The sequence below is a fragment of the Lissotriton helveticus genome, chromosome 12 (assembly GCF_964261635.1).
Source record: "Lissotriton helveticus chromosome 12, aLisHel1.1, whole genome shotgun sequence".
Taxonomy (NCBI): domain Eukaryota; kingdom Metazoa; phylum Chordata; class Amphibia; order Caudata; family Salamandridae; genus Lissotriton; species Lissotriton helveticus.
This window is the reverse complement of record NC_136073.1, coordinates 737599608-737623623: the sequence shown is the minus strand read 5'-3', so window position 1 is coordinate 737623623 and position 24016 is coordinate 737599608. Positions and strand designations below refer to the sequence as shown.

At 43.5% G+C, this 24016-nt stretch overlaps 1 protein-coding gene across 2 annotated transcripts in view; it reads right to left on the bottom strand.

Moving 5' to 3' along the window:
• Positions 1-24016, bottom strand: part of OTUD7B (OTU deubiquitinase 7B) — a 395374-nt gene that overhangs the window by 136084 nt on the left and 235274 nt on the right. For both annotated transcript variants that reach the window (XM_078670064.1, XM_078670063.1), the window contains exons 4-5: positions 19081-19182; positions 12123-12250 (exon numbers count right to left, since the gene is read on the bottom strand). In XM_078670064.1, the coding sequence (XP_078526190.1) occupies positions 12123-12250; positions 19081-19182 (230 nt within the window). The remainder of the gene's footprint in view (positions 1-12122; positions 12251-19080; positions 19183-24016) is intronic.

The following is a 24016-nucleotide window of genomic DNA, read 5'->3' as shown; positions in this document are numbered from 1 at the left end:
GCGATGACCTCCGTTGTTGGTCCTGTCTGTAAGGAAAGAAAACAATAACAGGGCGAGATCAGGCGGTTCACCTGCTTCCCCGTGCTCGCTGCTCGGTAGGAATGAGTCAGCGTGGGCGTGGTGTTTAAAAAGCGTATGGTCGCTTCCGGTGGAGCCAGGGAGAGTATGGGAGCCTGTGAGGGACAAGGGTAGGCATGGTTACTCGCAGAAGCCGCGCATGCGTGGTAGCGCGAGGCTTACTGCTGGTGGTGGGCGAGGGAGTCGCTCGGCACCGTAATAAGAGTGTTCACGGGGTTGGCAAGGCAACGGCAAGGCGCTGCGCCTGCGCAGAAGAAATGTAAACACTGGTGGCCCGGGAGTAGCGGAGTATGCCGCCCGGCGCCGAGTGTTTGGGCAATGAGAAAGTTCAAGGGGTAGGCATGGCAACAGCAATGCGCTGCGCCTGCGCAGAGGAAATGTAAACACTGTAGGGTCAGGGAATCTCCTTTGTAACTTGCCGGAGATGTCACGGGGGATTTATAAACGGACTGAAGAGGTGTCTTCAGTCTGTAGGGTCTATTGCTCAAGGGCATGGTGGGTGAAAAAACGGTGCTTAGGCCATGGGGAACTAGTTGGGTTTTGCATGGAACTTCAAACGTTGGTTGATAGTTAAGATAGAAAAGGAAAAGTGTCCTACAGCCATGGGTGTGATCGTATCTGTGGGAGATAATGTCCAGACAGAGAAGATGGTTCATCTCAGCACAGAGTTCCATGGGATATTATCATTAAGCCCATGGATATGAGTGGAAAGTCTATATATCCATCTCTGTTCCTTTTCAAATAGGCGGGCCTGGATATTGGGGCCCGCTTGCAGCTGTTCGATGACCGTCCACTTCATGTCGTTTGTAGTGTGGTGGGCCGTTAGAAAATGATCTGTGAGTTTTGTCACGTTCTTTTTACATCTTATTGTACTCCTGTGTTCACAGATTCGTTGTTTGATTTTTCGCGTTGTCATGCCGACGTACGGTTTGCCACAGGTGCAGGGGATAAGATAAATCACATTGGGGCTGTTGCAATTAGTATGGGATCTCTGCTCCCATGTCTTTCCTGGTTCCAAGTTGATGGTCTTGGTATTTGCAGTGAGGTGGCATACGCTGCAATCCCCACAGCGTGAATGTCCAGTGACTGGTGGTAAACCCCAAATCTGGGTCAGTGTTGGTTCGTTGGTGTTGTGATTGTTTTTGGGTCTAGTGTTCACCAAGGTATTTTTTAGACTGTTCGCTTTTTTGTACCAATGTTTTTTGATACTTTTACTCAAGGGACAAGGAACCAACCACGCCAAGCACTCCTTGAGGAAGTTGTAAAAGACACTGAGAACATTCCTCTGACATGTGTCACGACCTACAATGTCATTTCCAATGAAGTGAGTAAAAGTATCATAAAACATTGGTCAATCATCAACTCTGGATCATTCCATTGGGAAAAACCACTTTTTTCGTACAAAAAAGCGAACAGTCTAAAAAATACCTTGGTGAACACTAGACCCAAAAACAATCACAACACCAACGAACCAACACTGACCCAGATTTGGGGTTTACCACCAGTCACTGGACATTCACGCTGTGGGGATTGCAGCGTATGCCACCTCACTGCAAATACCAAGACCATCAACTTGGAACCAGGAAAGACATGGGAGCAGAGATCCCATACTAATTGCAACAGCTCCAATGTGATTTATCTTATCACCTGCACCTGTGGCAAACCGTACGTCGGCATGACAACGCGAAAAATCAAACAACGAATCTGTGAACACAGGAGTACAATAAGATGTAAAAAGAACGTGACAAAACTCACAGATCATTTTCTAACGGCCCACCACACTACAAACGACATGAAGTGGACGGTCATCGAACAGCTGCAAGCGGGCCCCAATATCCAGGCCCGCCTATTTGAAAAGGAACAGAGATGGATATATAGACTTTCCACTCATATCCATGGGCTTAATGATAATATCCCATGGAACTCTGTGCTGAGATGAACCATCTTCTCTGTCTGGACATTATCTCCCACAGATACGATCACACCCATGGCTGTAGGACACTTTTCCTTTTCTATCTTAACTATCAACCAACGTTTGAAGTTCCATGCAAAACCCAACTAGTTCCCCATGGCCTAAGCACCGTTTTTTCACCCACCATGCCCTTGAGCAATAGACCCTACAGACTGAAGACACCTCTTCAGTCCGTTTATAAATCCCCCGTGACATCTCCGGCAAGTTACAAAGGAGATTCCCTGACCCTACAGTGTTTACATTTCCTCTGCGCAGGCGCAGCGCATTGCTGTTGCCATGCCTACCCCTTGAACTTTCTCATTGCCCAAACACTCGGCGCCGGGCGGCATACTCCGCTACTCCCGGGCCACCAGTGTTTACATTTCTTCTGCGCAGGCGCAGCGCCTTGCCGTTGCCTTGCCAACCCCGTGAACACTCTTATTACGGTGCCGAGCGACTCCCTCGCCCACCACCAGCAGTAAGCCTCGCGCTACCACGCATGCGCGGCTTCTGCGAGTAACCATGCCTACCCTTGTCCCTCACAGGCTCCCATACTCTCCCTGGCTCCACCGGAAGCGACCATACGCTTTTTAAACACCACGCCCACGCTGACTCATTCCTACCGAGCAGCGAGCACGGGGAAGCAGGTGAACCGCCTGATCTCGCCCTGACAACTGTAAGTTATTGTTTTCTTTCCTTACAGACAGGACCAACAACGGAGGTCATCGCCAGTGCCTAACAGGGAACCCCCCTTACTATCAACATATCTTTTTCTCCTTAGACTATGTTGTTACCGGCATAGCGCCCCCCTCCTGCTTGATGCAGCTCGAGTTGAGCTACAGCATTGTAAGCCCTGTTTCCATCAGTCTGCCATATCTTTAGTTGTGAATTACTCTATGTTGTGTATGTTTGTCAGTCCAGTTTTTTTTTTTTTCTGTTGACCACAAACCATGATCAGGTCATACAAAAGTAATTAAATGTTACCTAGCTGGCACATTATTCAATCCACGGCGGTACACAATATGAGCACTCCTACATAGTGCACCCCTGACTTTGATGCCAGCATGTCTCTTCCCTATATAGCACGCACTAAGGCTACAATCAGACCTTATTCCATAGATATTTTATCTCCATAGCTAAGAGCACGTTTGCACAACACATGTAGACACGCTCTGCTTCGATGAAGGCACTATGTCAAACACCACTGTGGGAAGCCAGAATAATTGCACAAATCCTGCACCCTAGCACTGCACTACGTAACAGGCTAGTAATTATTTTATTCTTTTCTTTTCCTTCCCCACAGGTTTTAAAGCACCCTCTATTTTAGGTGTGCGTCCCAGAAGCTGATTTTTCTTCTGGCTGTCCAAGGATTTAGGTCTGGGTGTGTCTTTTAGGGGGCACATACCACCCACTTCCTTGTTTTGGTCCTGAGGAATACCGGGGATTTTCCCCTTATGGTAGAAACATGTCGACCAACACATAAAACAGAGATAAGTGGGCCGTAACTTCCCCACTACTATCTCAACCTTATCTTTTAATTTTGTCCAGTATCTTTTTTATTAAAACTCTATACAAAAGAATACCAGGACAATTTTTAACACTCACATTCTTTTTTGTATGCACCCCACACTTCACTACCAGCTCCACTGCAGTTGCAGGTGTTGAAGCACACCCAAGTGACGCTAGGCCACTTGGGTGGGCCCCGATGATGAAGCAAGTCACCACTAGGTGGTGAGTGAGGGGTTTCCTAACAAAGGAACAATTCTTCCTGAGTTCAGACAAGAGCCTTCACATACCCTCATCGGGTAGTACTCCTCCATTTTGTTCTTTTGATAAAATTTAAACAGCACTGAATGTCTACAGAATTAAGGGCTCTCGCCGCTGGTGGTGTAGGTTACGGGAAGAAAGTTTTAAGAACCAATGGAGTCCGATGAAACTTTAGGGATGAACTTGGGGTTGGTATGTAACATCCTTGAATTGAAGGAAAGGCTCCTAGATAGCGAAACAATCAAACCTATTAGGTTTGGTAATGCAATACAAATATAATGTGACAGGGAGGTTGGGCGGTGCCTCTGAGGGGGGTTGAGCGTAACAATAATAGAATTCCTTAAAATTGCCTAGAAAGTGCGGCCATTGGGTGACCCCATTATCGCCAAATTCCTGGATAGCGAAAGCCTGCATTTCACCAACACTTCTAGCAGAGGTCAACGCCATAGGTAGCGCCACTTTCCATGACAGAAATGTCATCTCCGCCTTGTGGAAAGGTTCGAAAGGATGCTTAATGAGTTGAGACAAGACCACATTAAGGTGCCAGAGTGGTGGAGGAGGCTTGACTGGAGGAAAAACCCTAAAAAAGTCCCTGCTTGAACTGTGTGATGATTCTTGCTGACCATAATGAAGGGCCTGAAGAGGTTCTTCCAAAGCGTGAAATAGCCGCAAAATGAACCTTAATAGATGCATGAGCAAGACCAGCTTTTGCCAATGAAAGGATGTAAGGAAGTATCTTATGAACCAAAGAAGAGAAAGGGTGAACGCCCGATTCCTGGCATCAGAGACAAAACCGCTTCCATTTCATCCGATATGTTTTGTTAGTGCTCTGTGCCCGCGACTGAGAAAGAATGTCTTTACACTCCGTGGACAGGTTCAGATGATCAAACTCTCTGTGTGCAGGAGCCATGCCGCTAATCAAAGCTATTTGGGATCCGGATGCAGCACCTGACCCCGGGACATCGTCAGTAGCGATGGGATAAGATCCAAGAGAATCTGCTGCCTCACCGAGAAAAGAAGGAGCTGTGTACCAATACTGGCATGGCCAACATGGAGCTATGAGGATCATCCTGCAGGTCTAGGTCTTCATCTTCATTAGAAGTCTTGGCAGGAGGGGAATGGGAGGAAAAGCGTGAGCAAAGGTACCTGACCATGCCAAAAAAACACATTCTCCCAGGATCCCGCTTGTTGTTGCATTTCCTGTCATCTGGGGTGCAAATAGGTCTATGGATGGCTTGCCCCAGAGCCGACAAATGTTGTCCAGCATATCCTGGTGCAGTTACCATTTGTGACATGCAGACCTGAGCCTGTTGAGAGTATGCGCAGTCGCGTTAAGATTGCCTGGAAAATGTTCTGCTCTTAGCGAAACCCCATTCTGGATCGCCCACTCTCAGATGCACTGAGCTTCCGTGACAACAGAGGGAGCCTTGTGCCCCTCTGCTTGTTGACATAATGCATCACCGTTGTATTGTCCATCCTGATGAGAACTGATGAGTTTCTTATCCTTGGAAGAAATGCTTGTTAGGCTAAACAAATTGCTCTTAGTTCCAGCAAATTGATGTGTAGAAGACGATGATGTTGCTGCCAACGGACACTGATTTGAAGGTCTTGTAGGAACGCTCCCCATCCCTCCAGAGATACATCTGTGGTTATTACTCAGGGAGCAGGGGATACCAGAAAAGAGAGACCTTTTGAAATGTTTTACTGCTGGGTCCACAAGAGATGGCTTGGAGCATAAGCAAAGTTATCTTGATGATCTCTTCAAAAGAACCGCTCACATGGCGCCATTGTAAGTCCAGTTGTTCCTGAAGGGGGTGCATCCGCAGGAGGCAGAAGGGAATCGGGGGATGCAGGATGACATTGACCCCAGGAGGGACTTGTAATGGCGAACTGAAAGTGACCTTTTTCGTAGGAAGAGTTGCCCTGTAGACATTCGTTTGGTTTGTCTTTCTACTGATGGAAAGGCTTTGTTCAGAGATTTGTCTAATATGGCTCACAGAAAAGTAGTGCTTTCGGACAGTTGTAGTTTTGATTTTTCCCTGTTTAAGGTAAACACCAGACTTTCGAACAGACCTGTGCAAGCTGCCGTGGAAGCTGGGCTGCCGTCAAGGACAGAGCTTTTATCAACCAACTGCACAAGTAAGGAAACATCTGGTGATGTTGCCTTCTGAGGAATGCCGCCACCGGGGCCTGACACTGCAAATATCCTAGGCGCCGATCGTAGGCCAAAAGCCAGGACCTTGAATTGATAGTGGCTCCTGGCTCCAGTGAATCGAAGAAACTTCCTGTGGGATGGATGAAAGGGAATATGGAAAGCGTCCAGTAAGTCTAGAGTGGCCATGAAATCTCCCGAATTTAGAAGCAGTAGTATGACTTGCAAGGAGACCATACGAAAGGACTGTTTCTTGAGATAGGTGTGGAGAGTCCTCAAGTCTAGAACAGGCCGCAGCTTTTTGAAAGCCCTCCATACCACAAAGAAACGGGAGTAGAACCCTTTCTCTCTCTGGGATATCGGAACTGGTTCTATTGCCTCTTTTTGGGGCATCAACCGGGCTTCTAGGCGCAGGAAGGGAGGTGGAGTGGATGGTGGAAGTTGAATAAACTCCAACGTATGGCCAAACTGAACGACGTTGAGCACCCACTGATCCGTTGTTATCTTTCGCCAGTTTTGATGTATAAAGAAATTCCTCCTCCCACAGGCGTCTGGATGTGGGAAGGAAAAGTAGCCAGAGCCTGAAAGTTGTTATTGTCGACATGTGGAATCCTTCCCCTGTCGTCCTGCTCTTCCTCTGGGTGCCGACCTGGAATAGGCCGTAGACTGAGATTACCTCAGAGTGTATTGAGGACAATAAGGTTCTGTAGATGAGGTGTGTGAGGGATATCTGTATTTTTGGTATCCACCTCAATATGAGGCCAATCTCTTCCCGAACTCCTCAAAAACATACCTTATGGTACTGGAGCATCCCCAACGACTTCGCCGTTACAGTGTCTTTCTTTATGTCCTGGAGAGCCTCATCGATGTGTTTACCAAAAAGGGCCTCTCCGTCAAAGGGAAGATCTAATATTTTATTCTGAAACCCTGGCCGAAAAGATCGTCGGCGTAAGACTGCTGATCCTGCCAGAAACCGAAAGATCGTTGTAGAAATGTCCATTGCGTGGTCTATGACCTCCGAGGAAGCCCTCTCACCATCCTAGAGGATTTTCTTGGAGTCTGACTTCCTTCCATCCTGGAGTTGGTCAATGCAAGGGGCTAGGTTGCACCACATCTGGCGATCATAATGACCTAAGATCGCTAGAGCATTAACTGCCCTGACAATCAGCCCTGACAGCGAAGAGAACAGTTTGCCTATGTTGTCACGGCTTTCATTGTCCGGAGGTGGTGTGACTGGAGCAGCCAGGTTCTTGGATTTCCTTTGTGCCGCTTGTAATATTAGTCTGGCTTTGGGTGACCCACCAGGCAAGGCGGACGATCTTCTGGGAACTTCTCTAATCTGGGACGAACAGGAATCACTGTGGCTAGGGTCTTCATAACTTTAAAGCCCTCCACCAATATGTAACCAACAATGGGGATGGCTGCACTGATTTCCTAAATTGTTCCTTAAATTCATAGAGAAAGCACACCGTTTGCAAAGTTAGCGTTGGTAAATCGAATCTTTTGGCTGCCCTTTCCAGAAGATTATGAAAATCACCAATGTCCTCAGGTGGAGAGTCTATAGCCACTGGTGTGGGTGAAGACGGGGTGGGAATTATATAGTCGTCCCATTCCCTGTGTGGATCTGGAAGCTCCCTCTCCTCTTGGTCCTCATCAGAGGTGACAGGATACTGGTCTGGAGGCAGTGTTGATGGTGAAGGAGTGACTGTGTGTAACATTGTTACTCCCTGAGGGGTGGAAGGCACTGAATAATTTTTTATAAGGCAATACAGTATGTTCCGGAACAATACAATTTGCTGGAAATCTTTTCTTATAGTCTGATAGCATAAACTGCATATCAAAAGTAACGAGGATGGCATACATACCATCTCTTCCTGATACTGTTGGTGGTAGTCCTGAGGAGGCACGTAACAACGTTCCTCCTCACAACCTTCCTCGAAATCGTCTGCCTGTCATTTTACATGCAACTCCGAAGGACTGTGGGCGAAACCAAAGGGGTAGTCGACGGTGTCTTCGATCATGACGTCGGTGGAGCCGCTGTCGACACGGACGAAGGCAAACTAAACACCATTGCCGAAGGCGTCGTAGTCGTTGCTGTCGCCGCCATCATCATCATCACCGCCGTTGTCATTGATGTTACCGCAGATGTGAAAGATGTTGGCGGAACGGTAACTGGGGATGCCTGCAGAGTCACAGATGACAATCCCATCGTCGGGCCATCATTGGAGGAGGTATCGACGATGACTGACCCTTGAATGTGGATACCTGCAAAGCATCACTCCGTGTTGACAAGGACTATGATCTCTCCGTGGACACAGTCGCCGCCGACGATTTAGTCGACGGTAAAGCCTTCGTCGGTGGTTTCTCCTCAGGAGGGACAGAAGAAGCCTTGTTAAATGCTTTTCTGCCCTCAAAAGGTGTTGAAGGCGGCCCCGTACTCGCCTTTTTAACCCTGCTGCCCCTGACAGATGTCCTTTTCTCTCCTGTTCACTTCAGTGAGGACATTTTGTAGGACTAAGCCTGTAAGACCCATGGGTGGTCTTTGAGGTTTTACGAGGGCCCTCCCCAGATGAGTGAGGTTCAGATCTTTCCCTCTTGTGAGACCTTCTGGAAGACTAAGACGAAGAGGCCTCATCTCTCTCCTCACTAGAAATAGGCTCTTTTCTGGATTTCAGCTTTTGGAGCCAAATGAGAAGTCACCCCTCATGATCCCTCAGCGTTTTGGTGCAGATAGTATGACATACCTTACAATCCTTGGCCTTGTGGTCAGAGTACAGGCAGTGGATACAGTCCTTATGAGGGTCATCCACATGAAGTCGTTTCTTAGAGCAGGTGGCGCAAGCTCTAAAAAGACCCTTCTTCTCCGTGTCCATAATCTGGAAAGTAGATTAACTAAGCTGAACAAGTATACATCAGAAGAAAAGGTTAAGAAAACCTTGCAAGAGAGTAAGTAAGGAAAAACTGAGCAGAGCTCAGTGGAGACTCCCTAACAGAACGTGCAGTAGAAAATCTGAAGGTCTGAGCTTCTCATCAGAGGGTTCTAGAAGGCGGGGCGTTCTGATTGGCTAAGGCATTCTTTTGGTCTCTTTTACAAAAGGAGATGGATATGTTACAAAACTGAAATGGGCCTAGGCCTATTTTCTCTAGTTTGTGCTAGCTTTGCATTGCTTTTTTATATACCAGGGACTCCCATCTCGACGACAGGGAAGGATACAACTTGTGAATCTACGAAAGTTCCAATACTGGAGTAAAAACTATGACCTGGTATTGTCAGACTCCATAACTGGGTGGAAAGCTACATGTAGGTAGGGAAGGCCATGGAAACAGACGATACAGCTTGTGTTAAAAACAGAGAAACATACTGGAGTGAAGGAGGCATAGGATTGATTGAAAACTGTGTTGTAGCGCTACACCAGAAAAAAAGAGAAATCCAGGATATCACCATGCATTCTCTTCTGTAGGAGAAGCAGGGTACCCTGAAAGAAGGATGGGGACTCATTCAACCAGGCACCAAAAATAGGGCAAATAGGTAGAATTTCTACATTTATACTAGTGGTGGCTAAGGCAGAGCCTGATAATAATACTAGTACGTTAGCAATAGTAGAACTTTGTCAGTCCCTCTTCCTTGAGCTTTCTAAACTGGTGAGCAAATGAGGCAAGTCGGATGTTAAGACAGACAAAGATAACGGTATTAAGGACTTCTACTGAAGGAAGCCAGGCTGGACAGATCTTTACTTGAGTTTACTACTATGTTTATTTCTAGGCAGTGAAAGGAAGAACTTTTGTGGGACTCTGTTGAAGCTTAATCTACGTTTGCATGAAGCAGCAGATCTCACTGTGATTTATTATGCAGGCAACCTACATCAAAATATTATCATCAATCTTTATCTATCTTGAGAAAACAATACAAAGCCTGAATCTAGGGTATACAGACATAGGCTATTGGTGCAAAGGAGAGTGTCGACAAGATTCTATACATGTAAAAACCAAAGTAAAGATGAAAATACAAAGTAAATATCAAAATCCTTAAAAAGCCATCCGATGTTACTAAGAAATAGGCAGATTGTCCCACTGCTTGGTAGAGGAAAATTAAGCAATAGGAGGTGTACTTTATGCTAAGTAAGGAAAGAGCCAGCAGTATTAAACAAACAAGAAAGAACTCAATTTCTTTATAGCACTGTCCTACCACAAGGTAACAGTTGATCTGTGCATGGCTTTACAGAAGAGGAGGCAGATTTTTTGGGGGGGAATATTTTATACGATGTGGTTCTGATGTAAATGTTACAAAATGTTATTTTATTTCATTCTTTTTAAATAGAAGAAAGCAAATACTTTCCCTTTAGAAATTAAACACAAAAACAGATATTTGCCTCCTCCTACGCAAACTCAAGCAGCACAAAATATGAGAACACAAACAAGTCATTAAAGTGCTGAATCCTACACAATCCTTCACTGAAAAGTACAGCCCCTCCCACAGACCTTCCTACAGTGTTTACTCGTCTGTGCTAGTTTATTTTAAGGAACAATGTTCACTACATTTCGGGAAAAACAACTAAATAGAGGACCATATAAAGACCATTTTGTTGTTAAGATTATGTATTTGGAGATTACTAAATGTGATTAACCACACATTGTCTTTTTCAAAAATTGACTTTTCTGTTGAGGCGGAAGCACGGTGTGAATATGTGAATAGCACATGTCCTATTATAAACCTTTCACTAGATTAGGCTTCCTGGCCTTCCGGGGTACATCCGCCATTTATGAGTCAAATCCCCGGTGAAGCCAGTCCTTAAGCACAGGGTGAATATGTGGTTACCTAAACTCCTGCGATAATAAGGCAGCTATCAAAATACTTTTAGTCAGGTCGTATAATTACAACCTACTATGCACCAAAGCACAATGACTTCATCTTCCATCACTCTACTTTAATTCACTTAGTTTATGATTTTATTGCCCACATGTGAGCAGAACATTTAGCTTACAAAGAGACCACAAAGAAATTGAAGTCATTGAAAGCTGAGGTTTTGCACATAAATATCTACTCACATGTTTAAGTTTTTAGGAACACACTTAGAGGTTTTGACCTGCGGCTACTTACAAGAGCCTTTCATACCAATAATACATTGCTGGTGGGATAAACATGCATGATGTTGGTAGGGGAAATGGATTAGAGCTATAGGCTGTAAAGATTCAATGTTAAGCCTACATGGATAAAGTAATCTTAGTATAGGAACAACTCTACAGCAACTATGGCACTTCAGCATAATCTAGCCATACCCGATTACTTGAGGCTGTGTTTAGGCCCTACTTTAAAGTGGCTCTTAAATTAAGAATGCTTGTGTGCACCCACTATTATTAGAAGTGAGAGAGACAGTAGCCATGGAAGAATATTTCATCCCATGAAACAAGCAAGTAGTGGCCCCCAGTCAGAGTACAGAATAAGGTGTAACGTTATCCCACAGCAGAGATTTAGATTAATCCTTTTATTGGGCTCCACAAAACACCAGGTCATTTGAGTGTGTTCTCACTGACTTTGACTGTTATGATTTCATGCAGGTAGGCAGGGAGTTCAATAGGCAAGGGAGGATTGACTATAGTGGTAAGTATTTACATAACATAGACAGAATGTAATACTCGACTGTGTTTGAGTTGGCAAAAGGGGCTTTCATCTCTAATGTGTCATCATAATACAGATGGGATGAGGACAAGAAACTCCAATCTATCCATTGCAGGAACTTGTTACAATGAAGGTGGATTAGGAAGAGCACACACATGCACATGCAATGATGAGGGAAGATAAAACCATTGTGACAAGAGAGGAGGTATATCAAAGCAACTAGGCTGCAATGGTAGGGGGTGGTCCCTGGAACCCGGAAATAGTGGACAAATACAGAACATTTTGACCTGCAGGTATGGGGACTGGCGAGCAAGCAACATATGTTAGCCAGTGGACACTGGATATTGAATAACAGCAATTCACCGTAAAAAGTCACTCCAGACTTTCATTATAAGATATTCATCTCTAGATTTTAATCCATTCATTTCAGCTCTTCAGTACATTTCTGCAAACTGTCCAAAAGAAACTGCTTGTTTTAATAGATCAGTGATAAACAGGAAACTGCATAAAAGAAAAACATATTAAAAGCAGCTGAATGCCTATTTGTGCTCAGGTACCTCTTTGTTCTGTTGAGTCTGCTGCCACCTCCACCTTCGCCTCAGGGCCTCCTTTTCCACTCCTTTCTCCATTAGAGTATAAAGGGATTTACGAAGCACAAGGTCTCGGTCATGAAATCCCCACATTCCTAGACAGCGAAAAAGAATTTGTAATTGTGAAGAACTTTTCTATCTGATAGCAACCGTAAGGTATTAACTGCAAGGCCTTAATTACATGATACATGAATCTATCGCCAACAATTGTTTTGGAGAAGGAAAATTATTGATGCACAGGTTAGAATCACAGGAGATAAATAAATGAAAGAGTGGGAAAAATACTCATCTGGAAGAATAGGTCCCCTTCGCCCTTGCCCAGAATAGTAAAAGCTTGACGCCATCATTTGCATTAAAAAAACGATCTAGGGTTTCTCCTGACTCAAACTGCTTAATTTGATCTCTGCTTCACAGTGAAACATTTGTTTCCCTTTTGAAGTATGAACCAGGTTACCCATAAAGTAGAACAAATTACCTACCTTTGTTCATGGCTTACCTATGTAAAAGCTTTTCCACTCGCAGATTCCACATCATAAGAAAAAGCCCCAGACCGAAAGTGGGACAGGAAAGCTTTACATAGCCACAAAGGATTGTAAGAGAGGCTCCACCTACAACACCCAGGGCTAGAAGGGACATCCTTGTTGAATTCATTAGAATCACTCCTGCCCTCGTACCGTCTGACATTTCTACGGACCCTCAAAGACCAAAGAATGGAAGTTCTAGTAGAAAGGATAAACAAATCTAAGCACACACCTTTCTCAGGGGGAGAGCAATGGGCAAAGAGCAACCTATCAAAGGAAGAATGTACCCAGAGGAGCACACATTAGCTGGTAAGTAATTTGTTGGGTATAGCTCTTTAGAAGCCATTCGCAACAATACCAGAATGTAAACCTTGCTTTAAACTGATCGGACATGAAACTGATCAAATTCAGGTTTTGAAGCTGGTGCTTCAGAGAATGCTGATCAGACATTACCACCGGTGTCATGAGGCCTGAAAGAGCTGGTGGAATGACCCTAAATGACCCACACCCTATCTGCCTTCTCTTTTGGGTTGAACAAAGCTGAAGGAAAGTAGTGGAAGGCGTCAATGCTCCAATTCCATCAACTGCCACTTTACTTGCCAGTTAAAGTCTGAGAGCTGCAAAAGGCAAGGCTGCAGGAGAATTTGCTCAACGATGATTGGCGAACGCCTGCCCTTTAAGAGGTGGGAAAAGAGCAACAAAAGCCTTTTCATTCTGTGCAAACTACTGATATGGGGTCTACTCTAGTACAGGGACAACTGTTTCCACATCAACAGGTTGGTCTAATAAAAAGGGGCAGTTATCACACGTCACTGCAGTCTAATGACAATAGATGGGCTCTCAGGCCAAGAGATTCCTACTCAAACTCTACACACGGGATTAATGCTCTGGCAATCCAATATCACAATTCATTTTGTGAGTGATTCCCACCATTAGTTTTGCAGGACTGAGGTGTCTACTCATGTCAGCCCATCCCGGGTAGAGGCTTGAGGTATCAAAAATGTACAGTACACTATCGGACCGAGAAGTGTCCGAAAGATGAGCAACAACTGAAGAAACCTTGGATCGAAAGGTCAGCTGCATCTCAAGCTTATCTCTCTTTCAATTAATGCATAATGGATCTACCTGTCTTGGTGATCAAATAGCACAGCAGTGCAATGAATGCTTCTGAGAAGGGAACAGACACAAATTCCAGAAATGGAAGTAGAATACCAAGAAATCAACAGTAAGTATCTCTTGTAGGATTGGAAGGGCCTAATAATTGGACCTTGCTTCCAACAGAAAAAAAAGCTCTTTCGTAACCTGTGTCTACAGCTTTCTAATATGCATTCTAGAGATAAACAGGCTCAAACCGTCTTCATCCATAAGTGGCAATAAAATCTGTACCTGTTTTGAATGCCAGATTTTGGAGAGGATACTTGTTTAGGAGACAAAGTTGGAAGAGGCACACCCAAACTCTGCCCTTCTTCGGTAGCAGCAAACAGCAGGATATATGCCTTTCTCCCTCTTCCACTCTTTCCACAAAACACTCTCCAATACCTCTTACAGTCTTGAACGGAGAAAGAGGATAACTAGAGGCAGCCAATGGATGAGACTACTGGCAGAGGCCAACTGTCCGGAGTAATTTGCCAGAAAAACGGGCAATAAGTTTATCGCAGTCTCTCACTGGTGAGTTTCACTGGTACAGTACTACTCATTAAATTGGCATGAGGACAGCCTCGCGTGGTATTTTCATCTGTACTGATACAGCCCTCTAGAGAACTAAAATGCCTTCAATTTATGTAAAAATTATGTATTCTATGCATAAAGTCCTAAGTAAGCACAAGGCCCTGCTGGTTTAGAAAGGTTGCAGCCAATACAGTGGTCCTCATTCAAGGGCATATTCGTCCAACAAGCTAGGAGTCCTCATAAATATGGGAGATCTGATTAATACTCCAGAAAACATTGTTCTGGAACTGTAACCATCTGGTTAGTGTGTGAGAGAGCGAGAGGGAGCGAGAGGGGCAGAGGAAAAAGAGGGTGACCCCAAAACGCACACTATGCATTTGCCATATTCTTTTTTGGAAAGCTATATACTGTAAAAACTGCTGAACGGAATGACACCAAATTTGGCAGGAAGCTACATCTTGGTCAAGAAAATACCAGTCAAGCCAACCTGAAAGGAATAAAAGCAACCCCTGACACGTGTTTCGCTATCATTATAGCTCTTCAACGAGGTTTAGCTTTGACCAGACGCAAGGGAGCACCCAGTTCAAGTCAAAACAATCACACACACACACACACACACACACACACACACACACACACACACACACACGATATGTGGGCAAAAAGGGTGATGTGGTTTAACATATTAAAGGTTGTAAAGTGGTCCTACAAAATTGAGGCTGCTTAATTAACTGTCCCCCAAGGCAGACGTTCATTCTAAAATGATATGCATGGAAGAGATTCTTCTTCTTCTTCATATATGCCAGTATTGGGACTAGGAACATCTTTCAAGGTTTTAGCCTTGTGGAGCAGATTTGAAATAAATGGATCTCTAACTTGTTTTGAAGTTTCCGGAAATTTATATTACCAGTTTGAGAACTATAATTTTCTTCGTGCCATGTCATTCCTCACAGCTGATAACTAGGTGTTAATGCACAGTATTGGTTTACTACATTTGGGCGATACACCACATTTTAAGTACAACAGATGGATAAATGTTTAAGGAACCAGTTGAGCTTTCAATGGAGATTGCAATTTCTAATAATTTTTGAAACAAAATATAGGCAATAGAGTCACAGATTGGGCATGCTTGGACGTATTTTCCAAGCTTTTCTCCTCTCTCAAGTCCCAAACTACAATAGACCCTTGAATACTAACGTTCAAGATTAGCACAGATGGTGAATGCTCACAGTATACAAATGTCAAAAAAGAATAACAACAGTTTGTAAGTTTATCCCACTGTTGTAGTGCAGTGATCATTTAGCCTCCAAACACAGATTTAGTCATTTGACTTCTGTTAACTCTGAAGTAAATGAAGGCAGTTTATGATGATGCTCAAGAAGCAGCCAGGTACGCTGGTGCTCTCTTTTTAATGTTGCTGTTAGCCAGGGAACATATAAAGAATTGTCTTATTAACATAAGATATCAGCCTCAGTGGAGTGCACAGGGACAACAATGTCCTGGATACTGAATGTATTTGCATGGGCATACAAAGCATTTGTGACCAGGAATTAAACACATGGTAGCTGTAGAGCTGAAAAGTAGAATCACATTTAATTGCAAAGTGATCAGTTCCCCAAATAGGTCAGGGCATTTTATCATTCTAATAACTTGGCATGCTTTGGCTTTTCGAAGTATTTAAAAGTGGTCACTAAGCAATCTCACCAGTATGTCCTTACTAGACTAAGATTAGGTATTGTTCATAATCTGGTGGCTTTTCCCCTGACAAAAAAAGCATACGTCAATCCCCTGCCCATGTGACGGGACTTCGAAGCAGAGCACTGTGCACTTTTTACTTATCTGTCCTTTATATCTGTATCTCCGTACTGCCTACCTTAAACCACTTTTTAAAAAATACTGTGTCTACTGTTAAAAATGCTATGAGGTTTTTATTTGCACTTGATGTACCGGACGTGTGTTTTTTTACAGCGACATTTATTTTGAAATCCGTGTCCGCCAGGAAAAGTATGGACTTTACAACCCAACTATGAATGTACCGTTTCCCGTAAAATTAGCTGCTATTGTCCACTTGTTACCTCTCGTTTCTTGTATTGAATTTTTTACCTTTAAAATTTTATAGTCGTCATGTAATATTGATGTATTTTCCTGTGTGCTTTTATGATTGTTTTTTTAAATGATCGAATAAAGCTTTTGAAATGTAAGGTCAGGGCATTCTTAGGAATTTTAATGCATGTAACGTATACTAAATAGGGCAAGGGCAATGCAACGAATGAGGTATGACTGTTGCCAATAAGAAGAGTCCAATGCTTCCATTCCATGGGTCGTTCAGTGTCTTCCTAGTTTTTCAAGTAATTTAATTTGCATAATATTGATTGGCTGTGTTGAAAACCTAAATCTGAAATAATCTGCTATGTATCAATACAAGGAGAACCATTACTCGGGGGACAGAAAAGCACACAATTAGGAACACATGGGCACCGGTAAATGAGAAAGACGGAGTCATTGTTCAAATGTGGCAGGGGTGTTTTTGCATGAAGGGCACACACCTTTATAAACTGGTATAAGCCTTGGTTTTATCTGTAAGGGTGATCATACAGAAAGGCTGTACCATCTTGGGGAGGTGGGCTCTGTAACAGACATGTTTAATCAAACCGACACTCAGGATTCTGAAACAAAAAACATATTGAGGTTTTCTGACTGGAGATCATCAACATATGTGTGATATTTAATTGAAAATGTGGCACCGCTTAAACAACACTTATTCCTTTATGTTGGACAGGCACCACAAGACTGTAAAGGGAGAGGGGACCAAAGTGATGTAGAACTGAGCTTTGCACAATTTGGCAAGCAGGAAGATGCCCCTAGGCTTCAGAAGAATGGATCTCAGGAAGAAAAAAGTAAGAAATGTAGTTCCTTTGCTAAGTAGCCACTCACATTTCTGTGATAGGCAGCAGAAATTACTTCCTGCCTTATTCTAGCAAACTTGGAAAGAAATGCCTTTGGGACGCATACGAGCAGCAACTCTGAGGCGCGACAGAGGATGCTGCCACTACAAAATATGCACTGCAACAAGGATAAAGAGGTAGTTCTGTGACGCGGACAGGATGGGGTTCGAAGTAGCATGGGGCCAGATACAGAAGTGAATAAAATCTCTTTTTAAACAAGAAGAACTCACTTAAAAAGTAGCATACATTAATAGTTCCATAGAGCAACCTGAAGCACAGGATGAAGACAAGCACACAAAGGAGACAGCTGAAAAACGTATCAACTATCACAGAGTGCTTAATCAAATAGACAAGCGAGAAAAGCCATAAACACCAGGGGTGCAGGGAAGCAGATTGCCTTCAAGCATATGGGGAAAGCGAGGCACTACAGAAAGTCGAGCGCGCGTGAATAATTAGGGGAGGACAATTGCAGACACGGCCTGGGGCAAGCTTGTGGGAGGAAGGCTGGTGGCATTGTGCACGCACTCACGTGCACTGCATCAAATCGCCAGTGGTTAAACTCTAGTTAAGCCACAATAGAGCTCGCCAGCTATGCGAATGCGCATCAGCAGGCGAGCCCTAAAAAGGATAAAAAGTAAAACAAAGTAAATACATTTTAGAAAGTCCCCAGGCTCAGTGTTGTCAGTGCTACAGTTACAGGTCAGTTGCTGAACCCCCTCATCCCACCAGTTAAACTTAGAACAATCAATAACTCCGGTGAGAAGCAGACCTGGGATAACTATGGGTACCCTGGTAATAGTGAATGAAAAGAGCATTGCGTAAAGTCCTTCCTTGGAGGAAGTCTGACATCTGGAAAGAATTGGACAGAAGACTTGGAATACGACCTTCAGCACATGGTTCTTACAATATTGTTCTGGAGTAACACCTCTGTTTTCAGTGGCACTGATGCTGGTCGTGAGCTAACATGTGGAAAAATCAGTTGTTTGAAGGTAAGGGCCTATGTGGTATCAAACGTGCCATTCATGAGGGTTCCAACACCAAAAATGGTCACCACTTAATGAGAACAGAGTGGAAAAATAACTGGTATCACAGACACTTTGGTGTCTTGAATGTCCATAACCCTTGCCCATCTTTTCGCCATTCTTAGAGGTCAACTGTTTCATGTATAAAGAAACCCTCTATTTCTAGGTGTGGCTTAAAAATACAGCTGAAAGAAAAACCACAGAAAAACCCAAAGAGAAAAAGAGCAGTTCTAAAAACATAAAGCAAATAGGTAAACTTACAAAATGCCTCCTGAGCAGTAGGATCTTAAGAAGCACTACATGTACTGTATTCCATAAACAGGAAAAACAAGAAATGTGGTACGTTCACTTTATATCTAAATGCCAAGTTCAAAATAAAAAAAAGCTTTCAGGATCCCATGAACTCCAAAACAACCAGCTATGAATAATGATGAAGTAACCCACAATGGAGAAAAAGTATATACTTTATCTTTCTTGGTATATTCTTTCTCACACACACTTTACCCTATAATTGACACTGGCGGGCACAAGAAATTACAGCTTGGTCACTAAATTGTCAAAAATGTTATTCACAGTAATTTCGTAAAGGGGTGATATGATGACTTGGCAGGCAGTACTTCAAGTGTTAAAGATTCTTCTTTTGAGGACAAAGCAAAGACCTCATGGCGAAATCAAATGTAAGCGAAGAATACACCATCTGTTGAACACACACTTTAACATACAAAGGATAACTTTTAGGCAATTCTACTGCATCATCATATGTCCTTACCAAGAGAGGCGGCATGTAGCAAGCAATTTCCATCTCCGGTTGTTGCCAATGGAAGAAGTCTTTGGCAGGTTGGGTCAACCTGGGCCCACCAGTTCAAACGACCTGATTGAAATGTGAACAGAATATCGGGTATGTTAATTTCAAGTGTTACTAAATTAGAAGATCTGGGCAAAACACAGCTGTCCGATAGACCAAATTCTAATGAGGCACAGCAAATTAGCTACATACCAAATACACATTGAGTAAACAGTTCTAAGTACATCATATCTTGCTGCTTGTCACCATAGAAGCTTCTGAATGCTGCACAAATAGCCAATATATGAATAACAGAACAGCATACAATTGAAAAACAATAGACACATTAGTGGTTAATAAATAGAGCACTTATAATTTTGGTTATGCTGATTCTCGGGCCAAGGATCCATTTAGAATAATATAACCTGTATAGAGGGAATAGGTGCAAGCACACCTCTGTGGTTGGGCGTGAGGTCTTCAATAGATTAAAGGATGTTATTGGTAAACGGCGAGGTATACTTTGAAAAAACTCATCATTGGGTCCTTTCTAAACTGCAGAAGTGATGTGGCGAGTATGATAAACAGACGGATGTGCCAGAATATGTTTTCCTGATCTCTTTTTCTGATCTTGATTTTGAGTCAAGGTTCCTTATGCAGTTTTGGCCAGATGAAGTAGTTTGCTAATCAGCCAGGGAGACTGGTGCACCCGTCATTTTGGATTTACAGGCCATACAGAGGCTGGGGGGGAGCCTAGGAAGACTCAACCCGGTTGTATTTAGTCCTTCCTTTGAAAGGAAAAGTGGGAGAATGAGAGTTGCAGTTCATTGTGGTAAATTTTAAGTTAAGAAAGCTGGCAAGTAAGATACCATTGGTCCTAAGTGAGAAAACAAAGATTTAGACAGTGGTTATAAAGTTCACTTTGGAACCACTAGTTAATATCTGCAAAACAGTAAAAGTAGGTAAAGCAAGGTCTGGGATTTCTTGGTGACGTGTTATCAATAGGAAAGCCCGGTAAGTAGAAAATTCTAATGATTTGGCATACCAGGAGAGTTGGGGTGGGAATTTGTCCAGCTTCTTGTCGGCCAGCCAATCCAGAATCTAAACTTGCCTGGTGGTGTTGGCAGCGAGAGTTCATTTGGCTTAATTTTTTTCAACCAGGGACAACTAGGAATGCCACTGAGGTCAAAATAACTTAAAGGCAATTTTCAGTCAATGTATACTACTAAAAGGTTCTACGTTATGAGCCAGTGACATTACAGAGCTATCATAAAAGCGGACAGTCTTTATTGAATGCTCATAACAAACGGTGTGGCAAATAAGGACATGTCACCTTTTAGCAAAATTAGACAGCTCCTCGGACAAACAATCCAAATGGTATACCATTTATGTACACTAAATAACAATAAGTAAAACAGCGACTTGGGGTTGAAAGTTTTCCATAAAGCCTACTCCACATTTAGAACCCCAATGAAGGAGTACCTGGAGTGAACAACGAACAGTGCTCCACTGACAACAGACAACACAAGACAGAGACTAGGAAGCAGGCTCAATTTCATTAATCTCATTCAGAAACACATCTGGAATATATAACATAATTAGTTATAGAACAAGACCATAGTTACAAGACGCATATCCAAGAAGTAGGCTCCGAGCACATTTAGATTTGGCCACAAACTATCCATTCAATACCAATCTTATTAAATAGTAAGCAGATTATCTGTGAGCATAGTAAATCATGATCTTATGACTGTCACTCACAAAAACGAAACACACAAAAGGTGATGGGAGCCTGCTTGCCATAAGTCTAACTACTGACAATAGCTTGAGGTAGCAGTCCAAACCCATCGCTCTTTTGCTCACTCTACCACCTCGGTTTGGACACAGCCATATGCAAATCAGGCTTGACATTGCTCCTCATGGGAACAGTCCAGCCTGAATTGTCAAGCCAGGTCCTCACCCTAGTTATGGGCTTGGCAGCTCTGGCTTGATTGTTCCCATGAGGCGCAGGGTCAAGACTGATTTGCATATGGCTGGGTCCAAACTGAAGCAGCATGGTGAGAAAAAGAATAATGCATTGGAGTGCTACCCTAAGCTATTGCCAGTGGTTAGACGTATTGCAAGCAGCCTCCAATTACCCTTTGTGTTTTTTTAGGTCTCACCTATTCCATTCCGCAGGAATGAATATGCGAGTCTAATGCCGCTAAACCACCGCTAAACCAAGAGGCTCTCAAAAGGCGGATTTTCAACAGTTCACGTGAAATCACGTGACCACGCAATGCAGAGAGCATCAACCTCGTGCACGAGCTTGCCCGAGCCTTACACCTGCCAGCAGCATTTCTCCTCCCCTTACCATTTGCTCCTGTGCTTCCCCGCCCACTGCTTCACACTTCACGGCCGCCAGGCCGTGACTCGCATTCTCCGAGAGCTTCAAAGCTCCCCTGGGCTTCTTCCTAGATCAGGATTATGAATGCCGCTCCCCCTTGTTTTTTTCTCCCTTCTCCCTCCCCACAGTCGGCATTAGTACTCATGTAACCATTTTGCATGTTTAATTGCAGACTGCATATAAATACACTTTCGGGAGTTCCTTTGCATTAGCGTAAATGAGGATTTTGAAAGTTTTTCCAAACATCCTCCTATCAAAGCAGCTTAGAAATCCATAAGTCTATCTTCACCCAGAAATAAGTATAAATAAGCCTGTGCTGCGTTAGGAAGTACTTTGCGAATTTTGACTTCTTTTCTTCACTGCAGGGTGTCTGTCCATCTCACTCGAAATGCATTGTTAGGGACGTCATTTTCCCATCCTCCTTTTGCTTTGATTTTAAAGTAGAATGTCTTCCTTGTTCTCCCTACCCTTCTACTTTGATAGACTTATAAGCCTGTTTTTAAAGCGACTAAAGCTTTATTATTCAAAAATTAAAAGACATATTTGAGATGGACTTGTTTTATCTTAAAAAGTGATTTTGATAGACCCCTACTATTGGGGTCAGTCTTTTCTGACAAGTTGGTGATATTTAACAATGATACATAAAAACATTTGCCTTTCTCATCTGATTCTGAAAATGTTGCTACAAACTGCTATGGTACAAGTCCAATCTACGTAGTTCATCGCATACATTGTGTGACTGGTGCTGCTAATTTTCCACATTGTTGTCATCAAATGTGGAACTCGCATTGAGAAAGGGTCATTCATTGTTGTGTATCAATGGCGCATGCGCGCATGCAAGCTGCTTGTTTCTTCAAGTGCCTCTTGCACGATGTGCGCACGATTAGAACACTTGAAATACCTGCTAAAAACGTATTTTCCCAAACTTAATTGCGACCATGTGTCCAAAGCGAAAAAATAAAATATATCGAAATAAAAAAATTTAAAAAACAGATCCCAAAACATCATGAGCACAGGCACAAAAACGAACACAGGTACTACACCGCAAAGTCGTGCACTGGTGCAGGTTTTGATAATAGAGCCCCTGATGTTTTGTGAATTGATTTTTATGTTAGTTCAGATTAATAGTAGTGCACATTTTATAGCCCATCCACCTCTAGGCGCTCTGGTTTCTATGTTTTGCTTTAAATAATCTTTCTTAGCGTTGCAGTGGAAATATTGTTCACAAAGTTCCATGGTGTTTGCGCTGGAATAATACATGAAATGCTTAATATCCTAAAAATACGGAATTGAAAATGTGTAAGGCCGAGTTTTCCTTGTTTTAAACGTGGGCAGAGTTAGAAAGGATGCTTTGTTTTAGAAAGCTGCTTTCGCCACTCACGAGTTTAATTAACGCACAAGCGGCAGCTGGGCAGAGGTGGTCTTCAAGACATTCTAAAGCTGCAGAGATGTGGCTGATAAGAGTTTCCATTGCGTCTCACCCACAAACCCTTTACAGTACTTCAGTTTAGTGGGGAACATCAAAAGAAAATGTCACCATGTAAAGGAAATGTCACCATGTAAAGGTATTTAATGTCATTTAGCGCACTCCCCCGGAGAATAGGCAATTTGGTAGCCTTCGTATTGAAAGCGTCCTGGTGAGCGCTTCTGCTGCCATTTGTCTGCCAGGCGACTCCCTGCTGCTCTAACTTGCCCGCCCCTACCAGGACTGATGCGACGTGCAAGTGCCAGCACACCTCTTCCACAGCCGCCCTGGGGACCCTGAAAGATAGTAGCATGTGGGAAACCTTAGCAGGATGAACAGGCAGAGCACCGAGGTCTTCCATTGCTGCTGAAAATTACGAAAGGGGGGACCATCAGCGCCGTGGTCTCCTAGTTTAGACTTCACATCGTTATGCCATTTGCCCATTCTTTCTGATGCATCCATCAACTGTATCAGGATGACAATCCACTAAAGCCTTTCCTACTGCCCCGGATGCCACACCGACGTAACCAGTGGTCACACTTTTTCCGTTGTTTTTAGAATATTATGTTTATTTACACATTACTGCAGGTACCGCTTTTCCATGCCGTACAGCTAATCTTTCAGTACGGAGTGTCTGTTCAGAATTCACTTTCTGAGACATCCCTTACGAGTGACCGCTTTCAGAGCAGGTTGCTTAGAACTCACGGTTGTTCCCCATATCGTAGATAATACTCGCTACATTCACCATTTGCTACGGTTACACAAGTTTAAGCTATTGGCATTGTAAATGACAATGCCTTTTATTTAACTTAATTAACAAAAACACAAATAAAAGGCATTGTTATTTTCAACGCCAATAGCTCAAACTCGCGTAAATGCGAGACCTATTGCATTGCAAATGCTTGTTAATGTACTGCCCCAAGTGGCATGGGTATGCCCAGTTGTGGGTTCCATGCTCACTATGTCACTGGAACCAAGCTGTAACCGGCTCACGATCCCATAACTAGGGCAAAACCGCTCCTGGGTTGCTTGGCTTGGCAGTTCAGACTGGACTGTTTCCATGAGGAGCAGGG